General features: G+C 37.4%; 1 protein-coding gene across 3 annotated transcripts in view; it reads left to right on the top strand.

The window, feature by feature from the left end:
• The window catches only part of VGLL3 (vestigial like family member 3), a 55,247-nt gene that overhangs the window by 18,537 nt on the left and 13,051 nt on the right, over positions 1–23,659 (top strand). For all 3 annotated transcript variants that reach the window (XR_005984726.1, XM_041735037.1, XM_041735038.1), the window contains exon 3: positions 4,854–5,387. Coding sequence is in view for 2 of the 3 variants with exons in the window: in XM_041735037.1 (XP_041590971.1) it covers positions 4,854–5,387 (534 nt within the window). In the remaining variant the exon portion in view is untranslated. The remainder of the gene's footprint in view (positions 1–4,853; positions 5,388–23,659) is intronic.

Raw genomic sequence — 23,659 nt, 5'->3', positions numbered from 1 at the left:
ACGTTAAGGATCTGATTGCCCTCTTATCCCCATCTAAACAGAAACATTGGCTTTAAATATGTCTATGCATTGATCTCAGTGCCCAAGTGTTATTACAGGAAGTGTGTCTGTGTGTGCGCATGCACCTATGTGCAGGAAAATGGACCAGCTGAGCCTTAACAAAATAAAAATACCACTAACTTAAAAACCTTGCTGAATGATGAACTTGATAGTTTGTTGTTGCTACAAGGTAAATAATTATTGCTTGATTGACATATAGTATCTGCTTAGAGCAACTCATTCTCATTGCAAAGACTTCTCAAAATGAGCATCGACCTAAAACAGCAAGAGAGGGGAAAGGAAAGGAGGGCCAGGGTCTTGAGCTGGGTGACACAGGGAAAGACAGCTGAGCTGCATCTCCAGGAGGCGCTGGAGGGAATCCATGCTGGCAAGTTTAGGACAAACACGTGGAAGGAAAGTGAGGCCTGACTTACCTCCCGACTCCTTGAAACTCTCATTTTAGTCACAGCATCCATTGTGAGCAACTCTAGAATCAAGTAAGTAGAGGACAGTCTTTGAACATACTGGTGATGCCTATTCCTGAGGGACAGAAGACATTGGAAAATGTATTCTTTCACCTCTGACCCCACCATTTGTTTTCACGGGAAGCAGAATAAGAAGATGGGAATTAAATTAGAGGATGGGAACTCTTTGGATTAAGAGCTGAATTGCATTTTTTCACTTAAGTTAATAAAAAGGTAAATGTTGTCTTTTAACGTTGATGTGTTGTATCATTATCCTAAGAATGTGTTTCCTGGAGATTTTAAAGATGATTTAAGATACATGTTTTACAATATTCTATTGTCCCATTTTCCTTTTAATATAGTTTTCATTTTTTCAAAATTGAATAGTAAAATGTTTGATTTTTTAAACTAAATTTTGAATTTTCTCTGGCTTGTTTGTCCTTAGAGATTTTTTTTTTTTTTTTAGTATTTAGAGTTAATACAAAAAGTATCCCATCTATTATGAAATTGAAGAAATAGCTTGATGTTCCATGTTGAACTCTTCCGTGTCTTTAAGGTATTTTCTGTATAATTCACACAGTGAGATTACTGAGTATGCCTTGGGTAGGTTGTATTAGACAACATAACAATTTTGACTTTCTTGTTTAGAAATAAGGGTGTGTGTGTGTGTGTGTGTGTGAGAGAGAGAGAGAGAGAGAGAGAGAGAGAGAGACAGAGAGACTTTTAATTCCAAATGCAAATTGAACCTAAGTGTATTTAGATTTTTTTTGCATGTGTCATAATGTCAGTGTTAACATCCAAATATTGAGTACCATTGAATCCAGAGTCACCACCAGAATGGTAACATCTGACAGTTCTAAATTGCCTTCATTAACCTGAAAAGTAAAATTCCATGGAAATAGTTTGTACACAAGTTTTTCATATGCTTTTTCATCAAATGTGGCTTTGATTAAGTACTCCTAAACAAAGAGTCATGTCCATGTAACGAAAAAGAATTTGCCTACATATGAAATAAGCACACTGATTCCCAGGCTTCAAACAAAGCATATCATGTTTCTTTGTATCAAGATCTTTTTTTAACAACCAAGATACCAAATAGTGGTTTTGAAGTGTAGACTATCCATAAACATATTTTCTCTTCAATATTGTTTCATTTACTTGTAAAATGCAACAATGTCTTTGAAAAGGGCCACAGAGATCTCTGCAGACTTTAATCTTGGGAGACATATGAACTGGGAAAACATTAAATTGCTTCTAATTTTATTTTTCGCTGAGGCATTTTAAAGCTTTGTTCAGTCTTTATGGAGCACGTTTTTATTTTTTATTTTTTATTTTATTTTATTTTTTTATGGAGCACATTTTTAAAAATAGATTTCCACTATCATTGACAATGTGTTCACTAATTACAATACAATGATTCATAAATAGGGTAATATTTTGGGTAAGGAATTTGCCCATTATTCATATTTATGCATGCATCTCTAAATGCATAAGCATCTATAAAATAAAACTGGGTCCACGTATATATAAATAAAAGGAACTATAAGGAAAGCATCCTGCAAAATGACATATACTTTGTAGTTTTGACATTTTAATGGGGGATTTTAATAAGGGCAGCTCAGTATCTCTGGCATGTACCTGGAGGGGGGAGGGGATTAGCAGTTTTCATAATGGGATTCTGGCTCCAACAGGCGATGAAAGTTATAAGCAGAATGAAGGTTCAGTCTGGTACCAGAGATTCACCTGTGACAGCAAAGTGGCAGGTTCAGGGCAGCAAAGCTGCATGTAACGAGCCTCTGTAACTTTTTGTGTGGGTTCTAAATTTAATGTTGGCAGCCATCGTGGTGGGTATGACACAAAATCCTACAAGTGGCCACCATTGAAGGCAAATTGAATTTTCTTCTCACAGCTTACACGACTTTGTTGGTCATTAGCAGCTACTTTTTAGATATCAGAGGGAGACAATTCTGAAAGAAAACATACGTGCCCCGAAGCCAGTGAGTTTGATTTTAAGTTCTATTTTCTGATGGATGTGATGGTGACAAGGCAAAGTCATTCCATCAAAAGTTTGACTGGACTGTTTGAAGACTTGAAGAACAATGTGCACGTCCATCCTTTGCCTCTTGGAGAATTTTTTTTTTAATTTCCCCCAAGGGTCTTGAGATCCTTGGAGATTCTTTGGGGAACAGATTTGAATGTGAGACACCAAAGAGCTGCCCATCCATAGGATGAATAGGGTGAATGAGGATCGCCCTGGTGTAGGGTTAACAGGGAACAAGGGGTAGAGTCATCAGGGAAGCTGGAGAAAGGAGACATTGGAACACCATGGCAATATCCTAAATATGTTAGTCAAATTATGTATATGGTGCCTGGTTCAAGTCACAGCAGCTTTCCTCTATGGTGAGAAAATTGTGTCCTGGAAATTCATGAAGTGAGAACATGGACATGTCAGACTTCTGAATACTTATATTTCAGAGTACTTCTTAGGCTAGTCTTCACTCAATGAAAAGATGCAGCTAGGTTCTTTTGTGTGGAACCCTGTATGAAAACAGTATCTTATTACACATGCACGATTCATGTGCTAAGGAACCTTCTCTTCGTCTTTAGATAGAAATCATAGGCCACCTCACAGAATGATAGAGAGCCAGAAGATATTTGGAATTGTAATTCAAATACCTCATATGGAAGAAACTGAGCCCCAGAGAGACCAACAGATCCATTTGAGGTCAAATCAGATGAGGTGATTGGTAGGTGCTGGCTCTCTGCCGGGCTCCCTAGACTCCCCGTCCAGGGCTTGCTCTTTAAACCCTAGACAGGCTATCGCTGGAGTTAGGGCTCTTTCTGGTCACAGATCTGACTATATAATTCCCTAGAGTAAAGCCCTTCAAAGGTCACTAGCATCTCCTCAGGACAGTGCCCACAGTCATTACATGGTTGGCAAGGCCCATCTGGATCTTTTCCTGGACCCAGTCTGACTTTTTAGTTTAATTTTTTTGCCATCTTCTGCCCACACGATTCTTTTTTGTTCCTCCTATGCTACTTTGTGTGTGTGTAATTTCTGGCCCTTTTCACATACTTTTTTATTTGCCTAAGCCACTCTTCCCTGCCTCTTCACAAGGCTAACTCTTCTTACCCTTTTATTTTTTCTTAGGCTGCTTCTGTGCCCTCTCTCTATGCTTTCTCCTTATGAGAGCCCCTATCAGGTCACATTGCACAGGTTTACTTATTTACCTGTCCCCTGCTAGATTGTGATTAAGAGTGATATCTGTTTGGTCATCCCTGACCTATGTTTGGCATGTAGTAGTCATCTATAAATATGTTATGGAGGTTGAGTGGAGAAATTCAACTGAAGATGGGGATGGGGAGCAGTTTCCCTCATTTATCTCTAAGTGCTATTTTTTATTATTATTATTATTCCTCTGCCTAAACCCTTCATGTCTGTCAGCCTTACTTGAATCTCTTACCCTCAAAAGTCTCCAGAGAATCCCCACCAAATTCTAGGTGTTCCTGTCCCGGTTTCAGTTGTGCCCTCTTGTGCCACAGTTAGGAAGAGTGCCAGGCACTGAAGCAGGCTACCTGTTTTCAAAGCTTCATCTCCTTCTTACCAGCTGTGAGATCTTGGGCTTCTTCCCTGCTTCAATCTCCATTTCTCTAGAATGGGGGTAATAACAATAACTACCTCAGAGGGCTAGAATGAGGATCCAATAATATCATCCATGAAAAGCCCCTGGACTAGGATTGGACATTTGGTTGCTGTAACTAAATATTAACATTTATTATTATCCGTCCAGACACTCCCAGACCTCTACTGAAAAAAAATAAGCTTCGGTTACACTCTTCTTGGTGGGAAATGAGTATTGGTGAGCTTAATTCAGTATGATCTTATTTCCATTTATTACTTTCAGCATTAAAATGTTGTTTGAATGAAAATTGCATTTGCATTTGTGAGAAGTTTGATAAACATCAACATTTCCAGCATTCCTGCATCATATCTATGGCATGAGCTTTCTTTCCTCGTGATGTATGTACCTGTGACCTCTGCTCAGACAACCTGAGAGAGGCAAGCCGCCCAGCAGGAAACGAAGCTTTTCAATCTCAGACTTGGCAAACCTCAGCTTAGACTGTGACTACATAAGCTAAGCAAATAAGGGATAGGGGCACTCATTCAGCACCTTGAACTGTGTGCAATGACTTGGTATGGGATCTGAGAGACTTACCTGCTATCAATTTACCTCTGTGTGGGGAGAAAAGAGTGCATACTAATTAGTCTGCTTGTAAAATATTGAACAAGTAGAGGCAAGTCTTGTCCTGGAACTGAATCTTATGTAAATAATTTTTCTGTCTTCTCAGACAGCTCAGCTCTCTCAAACCAGCGGAGTAGTTTCCCGACTTCCTTTTGGACCAGCTCTTACCAGCCCCCATCTGCACCCTGCTTAGGTGGGGTTCATCCCGACTTCCAGGTCACTGCACCCCCTGGCACCTTTACTGCAGCCGACCCTAGCCCCTGGCCGGGACATGGGCTGCATCAGACTGGCCCAGCCCCTCACCGTCCTGCATCCGAGTCCTGGCACTATCCTTTGGCATCTCAGGTGAGCCCGTCCTACAGCCACATGCATGACGTGTACATGAGGCACCACCACCCCCATGCCCACATGCACCAACGCCATCACCACCACCACCACCACCATCACCCTTCTGCTGGTTCTGCCCTGGATCCGTCCTATGGGCCCCTGCTGATGCCATCAGTGCGTGCAGCCAGGATTCCTGCTCCCCAGTGTGACATCACAAAGACAGATCCGACTACAGTCACCACTGCTACCTCAGCATGGGCCGGAGCCTTTCATGGAACCGTGGACTTAGTGCCAAGTGTGGGGTTTGAAACAGGTGAGCTGGGAAATTTTCTCCTTTCCATAAAAAGAAAGAAAAGTAGAGAAATAAATACAAATACATGGAGGATGTTTTCAAATACTTTGAAATATTTTTTCTCTTCTGTGTAAAATTAAGCTTTGACAATATGTTTAGAGAACTAACCACTTTGCGGTAATTCCTGCACTCCTGCAGAAACAAGTATGGTGAGCTTGAGAGAGGGGTCGGAACTTTTCTCCCATGTCTTAAACTAGTAATCTGGTCCTTAGAACTGGAATCTCTACTAACCTTATGTTTACAAAGAATTGAGCACATTCTTTAAATCTCCCCTGTCTCTGTGCCCTATACAATGTATAATGCCTAGTAGAATTCAGAAATTTGGTAATTTTACCTTTTCTCCTTTTTGTCAGGTATTACATATGATTAATAAAACAGCTTTCTGGAATATAATCCATGAAATATAATCATGGTCCTTTGAAAAGAATTAGGGAACATATTTTAAAGGAATGCATTTCCCTTGTCTTCCCTCCCTTTCTTTACCTCCTCTTCCTCCTCTCTTTCTCTATCTCTATTTTAAATAGCATGAGACTTAAAAGATGACTATAAAGATTATATTCAACAGATTTTGGTAAATTTGGTCAGGTAAATGTTTCTTCACAGAGCAGTCAGCTAGCTCTTCTCTGGAATTTGCTGGTTCTGAAGGTCATGGTGGTAAATGTTTGATCTTGGTTTTTAGACCAGACTACTCGTATTAATTGTATTAATAGTTCTGAGTTCACAAAAATCAGAGGCATCAGAGGCTAAAAATACAGATCAAGTCATTGATTACATCCCCAGAGTTTACATTCCAAAGCCACCCACCTCCACCCCGGATTCCAGGTTCTTGTTCGGGAATACTTTGTGACCTATTAGGACTTTCTTTCCAGGAATTTATAGAAACTCATTCTTTTCTTAGTTTTTCTAGTTTTCCTTGGTTTTATTCTTAATGTGCAAGGTCTTTCATCTGAATGCTGGTTCACAGCAGAAATCTCCCAGAGTGATAATTGCTTCACATCAAGTTGCATTCACTCTGAATAAGTGAACATTCTTATTTATCTTGGTTAACTGGTTCTCCACCTAACTTTCCACTGTTGTCTGTTGCTTCAACTCACCCATTTCAGCTTCTTATTAAGTCCCTGGGTTCAAGCTGCTTTTTCTAAACAAACTATCAGAGTACTTGCTTCTCTCTCTCTAAGAGAAGAGAGTGTGCCAGGGCTAATTGCACACTTCCCTTCCTTGCCACGTACTAAGCAGAATAAAGGCAATTCTTAAGTTGTTTGATGCCTGGGACTAGGTCTGGTCAGAGACTGAATTTGGTAACTGCCATGGTAGGCAACCAGTCCTTGGAGGCTCTTCCCTTTCTCACTTCTGGGGTATCTGTGTGGCCAAAGCTAACAGTGCTCTTAGTAGGCATAGGAAATGTTCTCTTAGTCAGTCTGGGCTGCTATAACAGAATGCCATACAGTGGCTGACTTAACCAACACACATTTAGTTCTCACAGTGCTGGAGACTGGAAAGGCCAACATCAAGGTGCCAGCACATTCAGTGTCTGGTGAGGGTTTACTTCCTAGTGCATGGACACTATCTTCTCAGTGTCTCCTCAAATAGTAGAAGAGACAAGGGAATTCTCTGGGCTTTCTTTTATATCCTTATTTCTGGTGTGAGCTTTATTTACCTACTAATTGTTTGGAATTTTGACTTGAAATGATCTCTTCAGTATGAAAAGTCATCCTACCTTTTGGAAGTGGAGGAGAGATGATTTTTGTTCTTTTTGAAAAACCTACAGTGGGCCCATTTGGGCATAATATAAATAGTTCTTAATACTTACTAAGCTGTGAATCAACATTTACTGAGTACCTACATACAAGGTAGTGCCAGAGGCATGCTATTTGTATTACTGCTTTTAATTCTTAAACTAAATCTGAGCTGGATGTTCCTAGATGCATTAACAATAAGGAAGCAAGGCTCAGTTTTCCTATTTGAAAACTGTTTCTTAAATCTAAAATGCCCAAACTGGATTTGAATTAAAACCTGCCCCAAATTTAAGACATTGCTAGGGTACTACCTCCCTGTAAATATAGATAAATTTGAATATTAAGACTGTTATATTAGACTGTTAATAGTTAATAATAAGGAATGAAGGTTTGCCTATGGAAGCATGTAGTGCTGCTCTTCGTCAGTGTGGTTTAGGATTATGATCATGACTCATCCCTGTCCCGTAGTTTTGATCCAACTGAGAAAACAAAGACAAAGGAATAAGCAGATGAAGATCACATCATTGGCTTAATCACTGATCAGGCTGAGCAAGAGATCCTCAATTTGCTTTACTCTCACAGTTGGACTTCTAGTATCTTCACCTAAGTTTAGGTTCTGGGAGATTCAATCCTAGAAAAAATCAAGAAGACTCCCTTAGACCCCCTCCTTGTCACATAGTTTAAAGCCTCATTACTATGAAAAGAAATTGATGGTTGCCCAAATTTGCCTTGAATCAGAAAGCATAGGCTGCGACATGAACCCAGTGTGCTTACCCCAACAAGTACAGTAGCAGGAGGAGTGTGCACCTCTCTGCGTGGATGCTGGCCCAAAGAGACTGTGGGAGGGTTGAGCCATAATGTACTCATTTTCTTCCCCGAAACTTAAGAGTCATATCAAATATCAAATCTCTCTTTCTTGTGTTGAGGAACAGTTAAAGAGGAGTGTTTTAGGTCAGTTTCCCTGAAAACCAGACTCTATTTGTGGACAATTTATGGTGTATTGTTCTCAGGGAAACATCTTTGTGCAGTGAGAGAATTGTGTAAGGGAAGTCTCGCTCTGCTTAAGTTCAGCTGAACCTAGTGGATTCTGTAAGGAGCTCTGGAGTTGGGGTGGTACTTTTTAATTATCCTTCCGTAAGTCAAGGTGGATGGGCTTTTATACATCTGCATTAACCAGTTAGTTACTGGATGTGTTTGTCTCTGGAAAAGGGACATGACATTAGGCAAAGTGACTTTGTTCTGCTGAAGGCAATTCCCAAGTCTCAACACAGAATGGGGAGAGATCTGAAGTCCACTGCAGTATCCACTGCAGGGGAACAACTAAAGAATAGTAGCTACCCTTCCACTTTTCTAACTACTTAATAAGAACAGAAGCTTCTGTGTAACATGCCCTAAGCCAAGAAAGTAGGACAGTTGAAAAGAATGTGAAGTGGGTTCCTCTATACAGAATATACAAAGTTGACTAGACCAGGTAGTCTAAAATAGTGGCTTAGCTCATGACTCAGCATCAACGTTGGGTGGCTACTGAGCAGTTGAGGGAAGAGCTTGTATTCAGGTGATACAGGTCTGAAAATTCTCAAAGTACATATGAAGGCCACCAAAATGTAGATAATTTTCACATTCCATTAGGAGGCAAATAAATTAATCCAACTATTTTGAGAGCAATGTGGTTGGTAAAGGATATGACATTTTCATCAGTAGGGGAAAGGTTTAATAATTTTAGGTGCATTTTTATTTTGCAGCCATTAAAGAAATTAAGGAAATCTGGAAGGTTCAAAGTGGTATAATGCTTAGTGACAAAATTTTAGAGTATCATTTATAATATAATCCAAGAGTCAGCAAAATTTTTCTATGAAGGTCCTGATAGAAATATTCCATGTTTTGCAGGGTCCAACTGTCTCTGTTGCCACTACTCAGCTCTGCTTTTATAGCATAGTGTTTGCAGCCACAGATGAAACAGATAAATGAAGATGTCTGTGTCCCTATAACACTTCATTGATGGACACTAAAAGTGAATTTTATTTGTCATGAGACACTACGCTGTTTCTTGTATCCCCTTCTTTCTGAATCATGTAAAAATACAAATCCCATTCTTTCCTTCTTAGCTCATGGGCTATATATAAACAGAAGCAAGCTTGATTTGGCCTGTGAGCTATAGTTTGCTGACCTCTAGTATAGTTCCACATGTATAATTCTTATCGGTCTACACCCACACATATACATGTGTCTGCCTGCGCTCCCTCAATAAAAATTAGCTGGGAATATATATCACATCTTTTAATGGTCATTGCTCCTGGCAATTAGTGTGTGGCCTGAGCTTTGAAGCAAAACTGCCTGGTTTTATAAGCCCAGCTCTATCACTTATTACTGCAGGACTTTGTGCAAATTATTTAACCCTCTTTGTACCTCAACTTCCTTTTCTTTAAAAGATGGGTTGTGTTGAGGATTAAATGAATCAATGAAGTAAATCATTTACAAATGTGCTCAGCAGATAATAGGTTCTCCATAAATTTTAGATATGGAAGGAAGGTGACCAGACCCCCACTTTTTATGGCTTTAGAAAATACATTATTGATGGGATACCTGGCTAGCTTAGTCAGTGGAGCACGTGATTCTTGATCTTGGGGTTGTGAGCTTGAGCCCCATGTAGGGTATAGGGATTACTTAAAAAATAAAATCCTTAAAAAATATATTATTGAGGAGCACCTGGGTGGCTCAGTAAGTTAAACCTCTGCCTTTTGATTTTGGCTTGGGTCATAATCTCAGGGTCATGGGATTGAGCCTCACGTAGGGCTCTGTGGCTGGGCATGGAGCTTGCTTGAGATTCTCTCCCTCTCCCTCTGCCCCTGCCCACTGTAAGCTCTTTCTCTTTCTCTCAAATAAATCTTTATATATATGTGTGTACCATTTTAAAGGGTACCACTCAGTGGTTTCAGTATGTTCATGATGTTGTGCAGCCATTCCCACTATCTAATTCTAGAACATTTCCATCACCTCAGGAAATCCCTATATTTTAGGGATATAAAATATATACCCAATATATATTCTTTCATCCTCCTGTGCCCTGGCAACTACTAGTCTACTTTCTGCCTCCCTGGATTTTTCCACTTTGGACATTTCATATAAATATATCATTCAGTGTGTAGCCTTTTTTATCTTCTTTCTTTCACTTAGCCTATCTTTTCCAGATTCATCAATGTAGCATGTAGCAGAACTTCATTCTTTTTTAGGAGTAGATACGCTTCTATTATATAGATATAGCACATTTTGTTTATTCATTCATTCCTTCCTACTTTTTAGCTAATATGAATGATACTATTATGAAAATTCATGTACAGGCCTTTCTATAAATTGATGTTCTCAGTTCTTTTGGGTATATACCACGGGATGAGATTATGGGGTTGAGAGAACTTTTATATACTTCTATATTTCTTGATTTTATCTTATTTATTATGATACAACATGTTATTAGAGATGCATGTATAAATAAGATATATCTCTATCATACTCAGATATTTTATGATGACATTAAGTAAATTCTGTTCTAGTATTCACCTTTCAGTGACCATTACCATGCAATTCATTTCACTGAAATGCTGTCATTCGTATTTCCTGTTACTGCCAATAATTTACTTAATGTAAAATATATGTAATTCATCCCAACTAGTTTGAACTAATTATGCAAGTCAAGATTTGTTAGTGAAGCCTTTTTACCGAAATACAAAGTTGGTTTTATTTATAAGTTCCACTCCATCCACTATATTTAAATTTACCAAAAGGAAAAAGGATCATGCTTTGTGGTATGACTTCTGTGTAAACACAAGCTGCTCATGGCTTGAGATTGTTTTCATCTGCAGAGCCACAGATTTATTTTTCTTAGGATTCCTCATGTTATTTTAGCTACAATTTTGTTACAAATTTATTTATTTATTTTTTACTTTGAGGAATGCCATAATAACCAATATAAAATATACATAAACAGGTTCTTTTTTTCTAAAATACACTTAAGTGGCCTAACATTAGAAAACAAAACAACATTCTCTACTATAACTCAGATTTGGGAAATCGGGCTCTAAAAGGGAATTAATATATACTGATGTATCTTCTGGCTTCTTAAAAAATTTGTCACATAAGCATTAGCCATACATTTGTATAAGTGGTAGATTTGATGAGGAAATCATCAATTGATTCTACCCTATGATTATAGCTAAATATTAAACAGTATCTGGTTTATCTCTCACTAATTAGCATATTTACAGTTATTGAGTGAAGTCGAAATTATGTATTACAGGAATGGGACATGGACCCTTGTTAGACAGAAAAAGGAAACTACAATAGCTACTAGATCTTAACATAATTTGCTGGATACAGGCTGTGAAATTTTTCCATAAGTACAAGAAGCTATGTTTCTAGTATTCTCTCATATGTTAAGGCATAAATGGAATTATTTCTTTTTTTAAAAAAAGATTTTATTTATTTATTCATGAGAGACACAGAAAGAAAGAGAGAGAGAGAGATTGAGAGAGAGATTGAGAGAGAGAGAGAGGCAGGGACACAGGCAGAGGGAGAAGCAGGCTCCATGCAGGGAGCCCAACTTGGGACTCGATCCCGGGTCTCCAGGATCAGGCCCTGGGCTGAAGGCGGCGCTAAACCGCTGAGCCACCTGAGCTGCCCTGGAATTATTTCTGAAGAGACTTTCATAATAATGGGCCTGATTAACCTGTGAATAGAATTACTGTTAAGAAGTCTGTAAAAAATTCTTTGAAAAGTTAAATTTTGATAATGGATAGGAGCACTGGGTACTGATGGGGAAGTTAGGAGTAGCCAAATACCCTTTATATTGATTTTTTTTTTCCCCTCAGACATCAAGTATCTGATAATATTATGAAAGAATTACCTGTTTTTTTTTTTTATAATATAAGGCATTTTATAAAATGCATTTAATTTGAATGCACATTTTATAAAATGCATTTAATTTGAATCCCCTAGTCTGAATATTTTGTGCAAAGGGCCTCCTTCACAAAAGGCAAAAATTGTAACTTAAAGCAATGTAAGCCATTACTGCTCAAAATTGTTATATAGTTCTCTCTTTGAAATAGGCTAATCAAATGACTTCAGTTGTTAAGACCATGGTGGTCAGTCTTGTTTAATACTTTGTGGGTGCTTTACATTGCACAAGTGAACTAGAGCAGCAGATATGCAATTTCTCTCCATGAAAGAGAAATGGGCATCAAGTTACTACTTGCTTTTCCATTCATCCTGTAAGTTTGCCATCTCTCTAGATCACATCTCAAGACCTGCGCTTTCTTGTAGGTGGTCTGGCATTGACAAGCCTGGGCAACGGAGACTGATTGCATGAAAGTTCTCAAAAATAACCATGCTAAACTATTTTAACATCCCCTTGTAAAATGTTACTAAATTTTGAATTTCATTGGAGATATCAAAGGGATTAAAATCATAGAGCTTTATATCCATTGACCTCTTGGAAACCATTTCTCTCTCTAAATATATACATTTACAAAAAAAAAAAAAAAAGACTATAGGAAACAATAGTTACCAACCCAGTGCACTTGGATATTTACATGACACATCATAATGCTCCACAGTTCCAGGCTTTACAATGAGTGAGAAAAGTGGTAACTTTGGACACAAATAATCAGAAAGCTAAAGTAATAATTGACAGGATAGTATGATTTATATAAAATATTAAAGCACTAAGATAGTCTTTATTCTAGAGAAGAGAGCATCAAAGCAACATACATGGTAGGTGCTCAGCTAAAAGCAGTTTCCTTCCTTTCCTTTTCATGTCTTCTCATGGAGCATATACATTGTCTGAATTCTGAAGGCTATGGGGTTAGTGATTTATTGAAACCTTTCCTAACATTGTTAGTAATTTTTTTTTTGTTAGTAAGTTTTGTAAGTGATGAGGAAATTTGCCGCAATTGTGTTTTAAAATAGAATAGGCACAGAAACTTACTTCTCATCATTTGATTTCAGCAGGTAGACATATTAAATACCATATCATGTAGAAGCCAGCCCTGGGACTATGTGATTCTGCAGTGGCAATTATGCTATTCAGTAAAGATTTATAGATTTCTAGATACTTACCTTGAGAACATCGTCTCAATTAGGATAGTTCAGATGTCACAAAGCAATAGTTGCAGATTATAAAAAAATATGTTAGGATGTTTTTGAACTAATACTTTCTCTGGACTTTTTTTAGAATTTATTATGATTTGGTAACAATAAAGACTCTAATAATTAACAACTAATTAACACTTTCTGCAAACCTTTCTCTTTTCCTTTGGCATATATCATAATCCTATTTTCCACTGAAAGGAAAAAAAGAAAAACATCAGAAGTATGTTAAAATATTTACACACTCCTGAATGGTGTTAGTTGTATAGGGCATATGTCCAGAATGACAATTTTGTGACCAGAAGGGTAATGGAAACCATCTTTGAGATGCATGCAGAATATCAGGAGATCACAGCCAGAAGTGAGATCTGCATGAAAAGTAACTGGATGGTGATTCAGAGGGAGAAATGCATTCCAGAGCACTGCTGTCAGTTTCAAGTATCCATGGCTGGATTCTGTAGAGCCTTAATGAATTTCCCCTGCACTCCCACAGTCTTGTAGATCTTGCCCATGCTGCCTTCTGGGCCTTCCTCCACTCAATGGTGCCATCATGTTACAATGCCCAAATCGTGGGGATTTTGTCTCCTAGGTCCTCCTCCTACTTTATACAGCAAATGCAGGAGCCTTCTGAGAGGATTCCAAATGTTTCAGGGTCATTTGCATAATAATACAAATAATGGTGTGTGTGCAAGAGAAAGAGACAAGGAGAGATGAGAGAGTAATTTAGTAACCCCTCCCCCCACTTAGGAGCTCATAAAAATGATGGTCAGTATAGAGAACTTTAATCTTTGCAGACATGTAGAAATGTGTGTCTAGAGATGTGTATGGGAAAAGCAGAGGACCAAAAACTAAATTCTAAGACCCACATCACCACTTAGCTAGCTATCTGTTGTTGGGCAAGTTTCATAACCTGATGTTCCTCCTCTTCCTCTGATGCAGAATGGAGATGATACTCCGTACTCTGCCACAGCTGAGAGATTCCAATGAACTACTGCACATGGTTGTGTGTTCTAGATGGTGCACATGAGGGAGAACTAAAGCTCTCAGTACTCTTACTGAATACATTGCATTTCAAACTGGAGATGTGAGACATCATGAATAATTAAGATGTAAGCCTTGAATGCTTCTGGCACTCCCTGACTCTACCTTGATTGGCTTCTGTTCTTCAAGAATAGCTGTCATTTGGGGCTTCTGGGTGGCACACTCTGTTGAGCATCCAACTCTTGGTTTTGGCTTAGGTCTAATCTCAGGGTCATGTGATCCAGCCCTGCATAGGGCTCTGTGCTCAGCGTGGGGTCTGTTTCGGTTTCTGTGGGGTCTGGTTCGGTTTCTGTGGGGTCTGGTTCGGTTTCTGTCCCTTTCTACCCCTCCCCCCCCCACTGTCTCTCTTTCTCTAAAATAAATAAATAAAATCTTAAATTAAAAAAAAAAGAATAGCTGTGATATTTGCTAGAGCTAAATTTCCTAATACTGCTGTTTGCTGGTATTGGCCATACAATAAAAACCATGGGCTTTTGTATTGGTTGCACAGACAGTGGGAGAGGTGTAGGAAAGAACCAAGAAGAAAAGGATTTGAAAGAATTTTAGGATGTGCCTCTTCAAGATATATTTAAACAAGTTTTTTTTTTTCCTGTCTATAACACTGCCCTGTGGAATGAGAGGGTACTAAAAAATTGATCCTATCCCCTTGGGTTTAAGTATTATTTGTCTCACCATACAGTGAGAAATTTGCCCTCATCACTTACATAGATGAAACAAATTTTATGCACAGAATGAGGCAGTTAGATGGTATATAACTAAACTCACCCAAACCCCATTAATACATGCTAGTCTTTAAAAGTTGTGAACTAAAAACTGATTCATTTTTCCATTGCAGTATTAATTTTGTAAATAAGCTTCTATTTATTGCTATATAAATTGGATAGCATCTCTTGCTTTCTAAAATATTTTCCCCAAAACTGCAAACAAAACTAGGCAACCCCATCATCTTTTGACTGTTTTCTTAAAGGAGTCCTCATCAACTCGTTATGGTTGGGAGTTAGGTATTTTTTCAAACTAAACCATGTCTTCTTCTCAAGAGAAACTTCTGTTCTCATCTGAGAGGAGAGGTGTAGAGGTTGAAAAAAACTCCCAGGATATTCTAATGTGACTCTGAATGGAGAACCACGCAAAGCATTAAAAGTTCTGTTTCAGGGTCAGTATATTTTATATTCACAAATTATCTTTTCAGTAATGATTTGCTAATTCTTATATCACATCTCCAGGGGTACATCTAAAAGAAACAGCTTGAATGAAGAAATCTGTTTCAGAACTTGTCCCAGACAGTTTCACATCAGTTTTCAAATAAGATGCAAAAATTATATACAAAAATTCTATACGGCCTGTGGAATTTACAGATTCTTTTTTATTCCTTTCCAGGCTATCTAACTCTGTTCTTATTTATCAACAGTATAAGGTTTCACAAACAGTTGTCTGTGGCCAACATGTTGTGAATTCCTTGGCAAAAAGATAACAAAAAAAAAGTCTTATGAGAGACTGCTAGAGGCAAAATATGCCATTCTTTTTTTGGATACAGCCTGATATACTATGTATTTACTTTCATAATTTTTGTCAGCTGTAAGCATGTGTTATAATGCCCATTTTCATGGCTACTTTGCTTGGGCAGTATCAGGTGGTGCTTGGCATCTTCAGAATCTTTGAAGCCCTATTTATGTTTGCTTGGATTGGACAATCTCTTCTGGAAAATGTCAGAACAAACTTGCGTTTATACCACAAATAAGAAAGATGAAAAATTACTGATGTCTATGTAGAAATAATTGATATGCAATATATCTCATTCTTACAGAATATTTTCCAATACAATTAGCTTTAATGGAGAGATTGATTACTTAAATGGATATAAAAATACATTTGTATTTCTGTGGTTCTGAAGTAATTTTTAAAATTTTGGAGTCTTTAAATAACTCCTACCTCTAGGTACGGTGTTTCCTGTATTGGTGTTGTATCCCTAATTATGTTTTTATGGGTAAGCAGTGAATCCAGATTAGCTCTTCCTCTGGTTGAATTATCTATTTTCTGGATCATAAACCTGTCACTGCATAATCTACGAACCTCTTTAAAGATGCATGTTTGGCTGCATTTTTATCCAACAGATGTCTGGATAGTTAGAATCTCTTGAGAGTATTATAACTTGTGGTTTCAGTTACAATTAGCGATCCAAGCATTTTTTGGTCCTGATCCTCTCTAGTTCTGGGAGAAAGTCTCTAGAAGAAATTACAGAGGGTATTCCATTTCCTTCGTCCCCATTCCCCCTTTCCTTTATTCTTTGTTTCTGTCTTCAATGTTTTGGTTTTTTTTTTTGTTTGTTTTTAGTATCTGCTTTTGGAATTGGTGAGCAGTGTCTATTTCCATATTGTACCTCCCAGTTTCTCTCACCTAAGAGATTATCGAATTGATATTCAAATTTTGAGCATAGTAAATTGTCACTATGACCAAAAACAACCCAACTCTGTTAATTTCTGTTTTGTATTTGTCTGCATGGTCAATTTTATTTATTTTTATTTTTATTTTTATTTTTTAAAAATCCCTTTAAAAAAGATTTTATGTATTTATTCATAAGAGACACACAGAGAGGCAGAGACACAGGCAGACGGAGAAGCAGGCCTGTGGGGATCCCAAGGCGGGACTGATCCCTGGACCCTGGGACTGCACCCTGAGCCACCTGGATGCCCCCACAAGGTCAATTTTAAAATGACTGGTTCAGATTTGTAACTCCATGTCCTGATGGTTTAAGTACTTGCCAGTCTCCATCTAGCTGGCCATTTAAACCTCCGCAAGTCTAAGGACATGGATGTTGCTAAAGGCAAGGGCTGGCAGTGGTGCCCACGGAAGAGTTTGTGGTTTGGAGGAAGGGAGGTGGTGAGCTGGCAGGCAGGGCAGCAGACTGGCAGGGCGGCCATCTGGGGTGGGGTAAGCAGGAGCAGCGGGGAACACCTGGGCACCAACCCACTGGCCACCTACAGTGGTTGCCTCAGGTGTGCAGGTGCTGTGCTCCTTACAAAAACCTAGTAAATTGTTGTCTACTGGGTTCAGCGGGTTTTACATTTCTATTTGTCTTTTGAATTTGAATTTAAAGATACTTTGGCAAGTTTAGACAGTTTTCACCTCATTGTTTCTGACAGTACTACTACATGGAAATTTTAAGTCAATTCTAAATGTGCCTCAAGAAAATATCTTTATACACAGAAAGACATCCCTCTGCTAATAAATTGTTTCACTGCCATAGTTAAATACCTTTTACCATTGTTTTAGTGTGCAAGAGTTGTTTTAGTGTGCAAGATGATAAGGAGGTAATTGTAAATCACGTGTCATAATAAACTTAATCTTTGGTCTGGTTCAAGAGTACATTTTGTTTGTGATGACTTTAAAAAGAATTATTGTCCAGCATTGAAGTCCTAATCATGAAGATGCTTAGTGTTATTGAACTGGCTAAAATATTTTATAAAATACGAGAAAAATAATACTTGAGTAGCTACCGTACAAAAAGCAGTTAGAAATAAATGAGGAAGTTGCTTTCTAAAATGCATAGGAAATTGGCCAAAGATAAAACACAGAGGAAGAAATGACATAATCACAGAATGTTTACCTTCACTAATATGAGAAGAAATACAAACTGAAATAGATATTTTTAATCTATAATAATAAGTAGTAAAAAATCATACGAATATTGGTACACACTTGCTGAAACACTTGGCACCCACAATGAAGTATGCACATGTAAGTGTACATATATGTTGAGGTTCAGCAGTTATACAAACATATTTCCAGGAATTTGTCTTATCTACCAAAATGTTCACATAAATAACAAGTATATTTGTACACATGTGTGTGTCTCCAAATGATGTACATCTATAGAGAATTGGGTAATTCACACTGCAGGGTAGAATGAATATTATGCATCCCTCCAGAAGGGTTCATCTACATGGACTGACATGGAATAAACGGTTTTCCAAGCTAATATTGCTAATGAAATAAACATGTTCTTGCATAGTATAAACAGTGGTGTATGTACATACATCTAAAGTATATCCAGTGAGTTCTGTTTTGACAAGGGATGTCATGTAGAACTTACATTTTCTAAATACCCTATGACTTGTTATTAAACAAGAAATCTATGATGTTTTGAAATTTGAAAAAGAAAGATATATTTAAAAAGAATGAGGGAAGGTGTCCATGGTGGTTAAACATGGTCTAAATATTTACTTGAAATGAAGTGGTAGTTCCTGAATGGATAGTTCTCATTTTTATTCCCCCCCCACTTTTGTCTTTCCCCCATTTAGTGTTAAGGTGCTACCCCCACCTAGATCTTATTTAGAAATTCTTAACTAGCATTTAAACTGATTGCCCTGGGGCACAAACAAATGCAGTTGTATGATCATTACCAATGATAATTTTATAAAGTAAGAGAAGAGAATATGACTGTCTCTTGTATCACTTTGTGATCATTTGTCACTGTGTCAGTGTGAGGTATCAAATTATTAGTAAAGGCTGGATATTTTGATAAAGCATCCAACATAGTGTCATATATACTTATATTTGTAGTAAATATGACTTATCTTTATTAAAGCAGGGATGGAGCAGGGGATTCTCTTTTTTTTTTTTTTTTTAAGGAAGGAATAAGCTATCAGCTTCTACTGGTCTAATGGCAAGCATTTTGACCATAAAGAGTTTCTAGACTCTTAATAGCTTTGATATGAAAAATTTATTTTTATGTATTGAAGTATTTCTTGAATTTCAGGTTGTAAAATGTTCTCCCCATACTTCCAGGTTTTGTGTTCTCATGTTTTCTCCGTTTTTATCAGCAGTGTGTTCCCCAGTGTATGGTTACCACATTACCTCTTTTATCTATAGCAATAAAATTAATTGGAACCATGTTCAACTTACTTAAGAGCTATATAGTCAATGGTGTGGTCAGATGATTATGCTTGCTTAGAAGTAGGACATGCTTTTCTAATGGATATGACTCTGCAACAAGCAAACACTCCCTAAAACTTAGGTGTGCTGGAGTGTAGCTTTTCAGTAACCTAAATTATTTATTTCTACCCAATAGCAGAAAAGTTAACCTCATTAATTCTGAGTATTCTTAGTCCAACTTAATGGCATCTCCATTGCTCTCAGTTTATTTAGTAAAATGTCCACTTTAAAGTTGAAACTTCTTCTCAGATCAATTGTATCACAAAAACTGTCAATTAAGAGGTTGCTGACCGCTTCTTGATTTTGTCATTTCCTTCCTATCTTGGCCTTTGTTTCCAAACCTATCCCCTCCACCAACTCTGTTTTTCAGTTCATTCTCTGTACAGTACTCCCCCAAATGATGATCTGTTTGAGTTCAGCTTCTAGTGATTGTGATCCCTCCAAGATTCTCAGTTGGGTTGGCTGGTGCCATTTCTTCTGCTGTGGGGCACCCACATCATAGCTATCAGACAAACTAGTAAGCCCGTCAGCATTTTCTCTGTACTCACTCATGTGCTTTTTTTGGGGGGATCCTATGGAAACTTTAAGATCTTTTTATAAGACACCTAGGAGTGGAGGGAAACTACAGAGCTGGAAATATCCAGGCCTTTCCTCCTTAGACAAGCCCTGTTGCCATCTCTACTTCCTTATTCCTGGAGCCTTTTGTAAGAGGTGAACCTCTGGGGCACCTGGGTGGTACAGTCAGTTGAGTGTCTGACTCTTGGTTTTGGCTCAGGTTGTGATCTCAAGGTCATGGGTTGGAGCCCCATGTGGAGCTCAGTGCTGAGTGCAGAATCTGCTTGAGTTTTTTTCTCCCTTTGCCCATCCTTGCCTACCCTCAAAAAAAAAAAAAATCTGGGATCCCTGGGTGGCTCAGCAGTTTAGCGCCGCCTTTGGCTCAGGGCGTGATCCTGGAGACCTGGGATTCAGTCCCACATCAGGCTTCCTGCATGGAGCCTGCTTCTCCCTCTGCCCGTGTCTCTGCCTCTCTGTCTCTGTCTGTCTCTCTGTATCTCATGAATAAATAAAATCTTTAAAAAAATCTTAGTTATGATGCTTTGTTATATAATCAAATACTTCTAATTTTAAAGGGAAATTCTGTTATAATCTTCTTTCCTTGACTAAGACTTCTCTCCTGCTTCTAATTATCATATACTTCTTTTCTGTGTCCATATTTCTTCCTTTGCTCTCTTACGTCTAGATTTTTTTTTTCTTGTTCTTTTGGTGGTCAGGTGTTAGTGGTGTTGGAATCGAATTGAGAAACTGGGTCTGTGGGCTTGCATTTCCCTTCAAGCTTTTTTCCAAACTGAATCCCAGATTCTCAAACTCTGAAAAGCCAATGATCTGATGTCTTTGTTTTCTGGTCCTATTTCTGAAAACTTCATGACCCAAATGCCACCCTTTGCCATCAGCGTTCAAACTGGGGAAGGTTTCTTTTTGTGGCAGGGGGGTTATATGTCAAACACAGGAAAATCCTCTTACACAACTGAAAGAGTCTTCATCTAAGTCTAATAAACTACTGTGCAATCAATTACTGCATCTTATAAAAAACATTGCAGATGTATAGTTTAAAAAGGTTAGTAAGAGAGTTCTATTGTTAACTCTGATATTGTTTCTGTTAAATCAGGTTATTTCTAAACAATGCAAAAAGGAATATAAAAATGTGTTTTTCATCAAGTTGATTTAATGAAAGGATTTTGACTTGCGGAGTTGTGGTAGTGTAGAATAGTGAGATAGTGTCTGGCAAATATAGTCCAGATGGGGGGGAGCTATATATGCTATAGTTAAGACCTTTGACTCTGACACCAGACTACTTTGTTTTCAATCCTAGTTCTACCACTTAATGGTTCCATAATTTCCCTTAGTCTCAATTTTCTCATTTGTAAAATAAATATTATTATAGCATCGTTGGGAACATTAAATAAAATATTTCATGAAAAGCACTTCACACAGTGTCTGTCATATTCAGCTGTAAGAAAACGTTCACTGACATTTTTATGATGTTTATTTTGTCTTCTACTAAAAATCTCACAGACTAAACAATAAAATTAAAACTGAGTTACTGATACCAAGAAGATAAACATGGGTGATTTCAGACAGCCAGTGGGGAGATTTCGGGATATGCTATGAACCAATTTTCTATAGGTTTTTGTCAGGAAAGTGAGAGGCAAAACAAGCCTGAATAGGAGCAATATAGCAGAGGGATTTTGTGTTCTGGCAAGAAATGTTGTATGTAGACCTCATAAGGATAAAAGTCAATGATTTTGTCCTCTTCAACCCTTACTGAGAAAACTAAACGTACCAGCTAACTCTTAAATATCCTGGTCTGTCTTCATCAGTTGTCTAACAAGAAAAACCCTAGCACCACTTCTCTGTTGCAACTTATTTAGTACTAGGGTCTTTTGTTTGTGGTTGTTCACTTTCTTGTGTTTTTTAATGCCTCTTGTGGAATTTTATGGGTATTTTTGAAATACCTGGTAATTAAATCAAAGGCTTGAATTAATGTACCATCACCAAGAAGCTAAACCTTGTATAAGGACCACTTAGATATTTACTTTTTTAGGCTATAGATGAATTGATTTTTTTTTTAAGGATTAAAATCCTTAAAATCCTTTGCATTAAAGTAATGCAAAGACTTGGAATAAAAACAATGAAAAGATGAAGTTATAATGAGAGAATGCCCTCCGTTATTCTGGCTGGAGAATGTAGAGGTATGGTAAATAATGCAGTGCTCCTCTGCAGAAAAAGCCTAACATGATTTTGAAAGTCATATGTCTTTGCAAAGCAAACTAGGGATTGCCTTTATTTAAGGGGGAAAAGAAAGACACTCAAACCACTTGATGATTCCAACACTATTCATGACTTGCCGTGCTGACATTCTATAGATTGATGGAGTCTTCAAGTGTGGAAATACTGAGTCATACAGAAGATGAGACATTTCAATAATGAAAACAATATTTATGCAGTCAGCAGATTGTCAGTTAAGGTGGTTTAGATTATGAAAGTCACCAAACAGAGACTGTGTCAGGTTGCAAATTCTTCTAACCATAAAATCATTTGAAAACGCGTAGAGCAAATTTAGAGGGAACTAGTATACCCCAAATCCTTTTATTTCTTCCTTCCCCTCTTCTGTTTCTCCTCTGTCTCCTCTCTTTTTGAAAGGAAAACTGTTGACTTTGTATCTAAACATAATACTAGCTGCATGGAAAAAAAATACTAGCCGCATGAGAAAAAAAAAATTGAGATGGAACTAATCTTTTTTTAGAAAATGTTGCTTTTCCCCCCAGTATGCAAGTGCTACAGGATATAGATACTTCATTGTCTTTTTCTGTTTATTCTCTCTTCCTTTATGTAGTCTTTACATAGATTGTCTTTATGTCTTCCATAAATGACTAAATAATTTTGTCTGTTTTTTAATGACACCCATTGTTTTGTAAAATTCTTTGATAAGTTGGAGGGACAAGAAATGAAATCACTGCAACTGTTTTAGTAACAATTATAATTTAACCATTCCATTTCTGACATCCAGCCCAGACATACAACAGTTTTAGATCAAGAAAACATCCTGTGATCTGAACACCCAGTCGTGCTGCATTTCTGCCCATTTATTCAGTAATCTTCCTTCATGTTTTGGTATTTGGTTGTAAACAACTTACAGACAATCATTACTTGGTCTTTCCTCTTCCAAACGATTATGGCAAAAATAAAGGAAACTGAGGTAAGTGATTTCAAGTGGTATAAGCTGAAGGTGCTATGCTAATTGTCCACATCAGAAATTAGTCAGCTGACTATTGGAACCAAATCAGAGTCACATTTTCTTTTTCCTGTTTGATAAACTTCTTAATCACTTTAGCTTTGAGTTGGAATTCTTACATGTTCACTTGTTTTCCTTTTGTCACTACTTTTAAAAACTTTTCTGTAAATTTTATTTTCTTATTAAGTATAAATTTTTGTAAGCCATCTTAAATATTTTCTGGAAGAAGATTTAAAAAAAAAGTAAATTTATAAAAATAATATAGGTTTATGCTATTATCTATGAGCCAGTTGTCTATTTTACTTACACTATTAGATCCAGTTTTGAACCATGTCTAATTCCTCATCAGATTTGATAGCAATACCACTGTGGTATGGATTATATTTTAAAATGGCACCAGAATTTACTCACAATTTTAGTTCAAAACTATCATTTTTATTGCTGAAAAGTATTAACTGAAATGCCCCAAAGATTGGTTAACTTGTTTTCTCCAAATATCAGCTCCTTTTCAAATTAGAAATAAAAAGGTTTTGTTTATATTATTTTATTTTATTTGTTATCACTCACACTCCAAGAAAATAAAAACCATAGTA

This window comes from Vulpes lagopus, chromosome 20 (assembly GCF_018345385.1).
Source record: "Vulpes lagopus strain Blue_001 chromosome 20, ASM1834538v1, whole genome shotgun sequence".
Classification (NCBI taxonomy): domain Eukaryota; kingdom Metazoa; phylum Chordata; class Mammalia; order Carnivora; family Canidae; genus Vulpes; species Vulpes lagopus.
The sequence above is the reverse complement of the archived record's forward strand: the minus strand, read 5'-3'. Positions and strand labels throughout refer to the sequence as shown.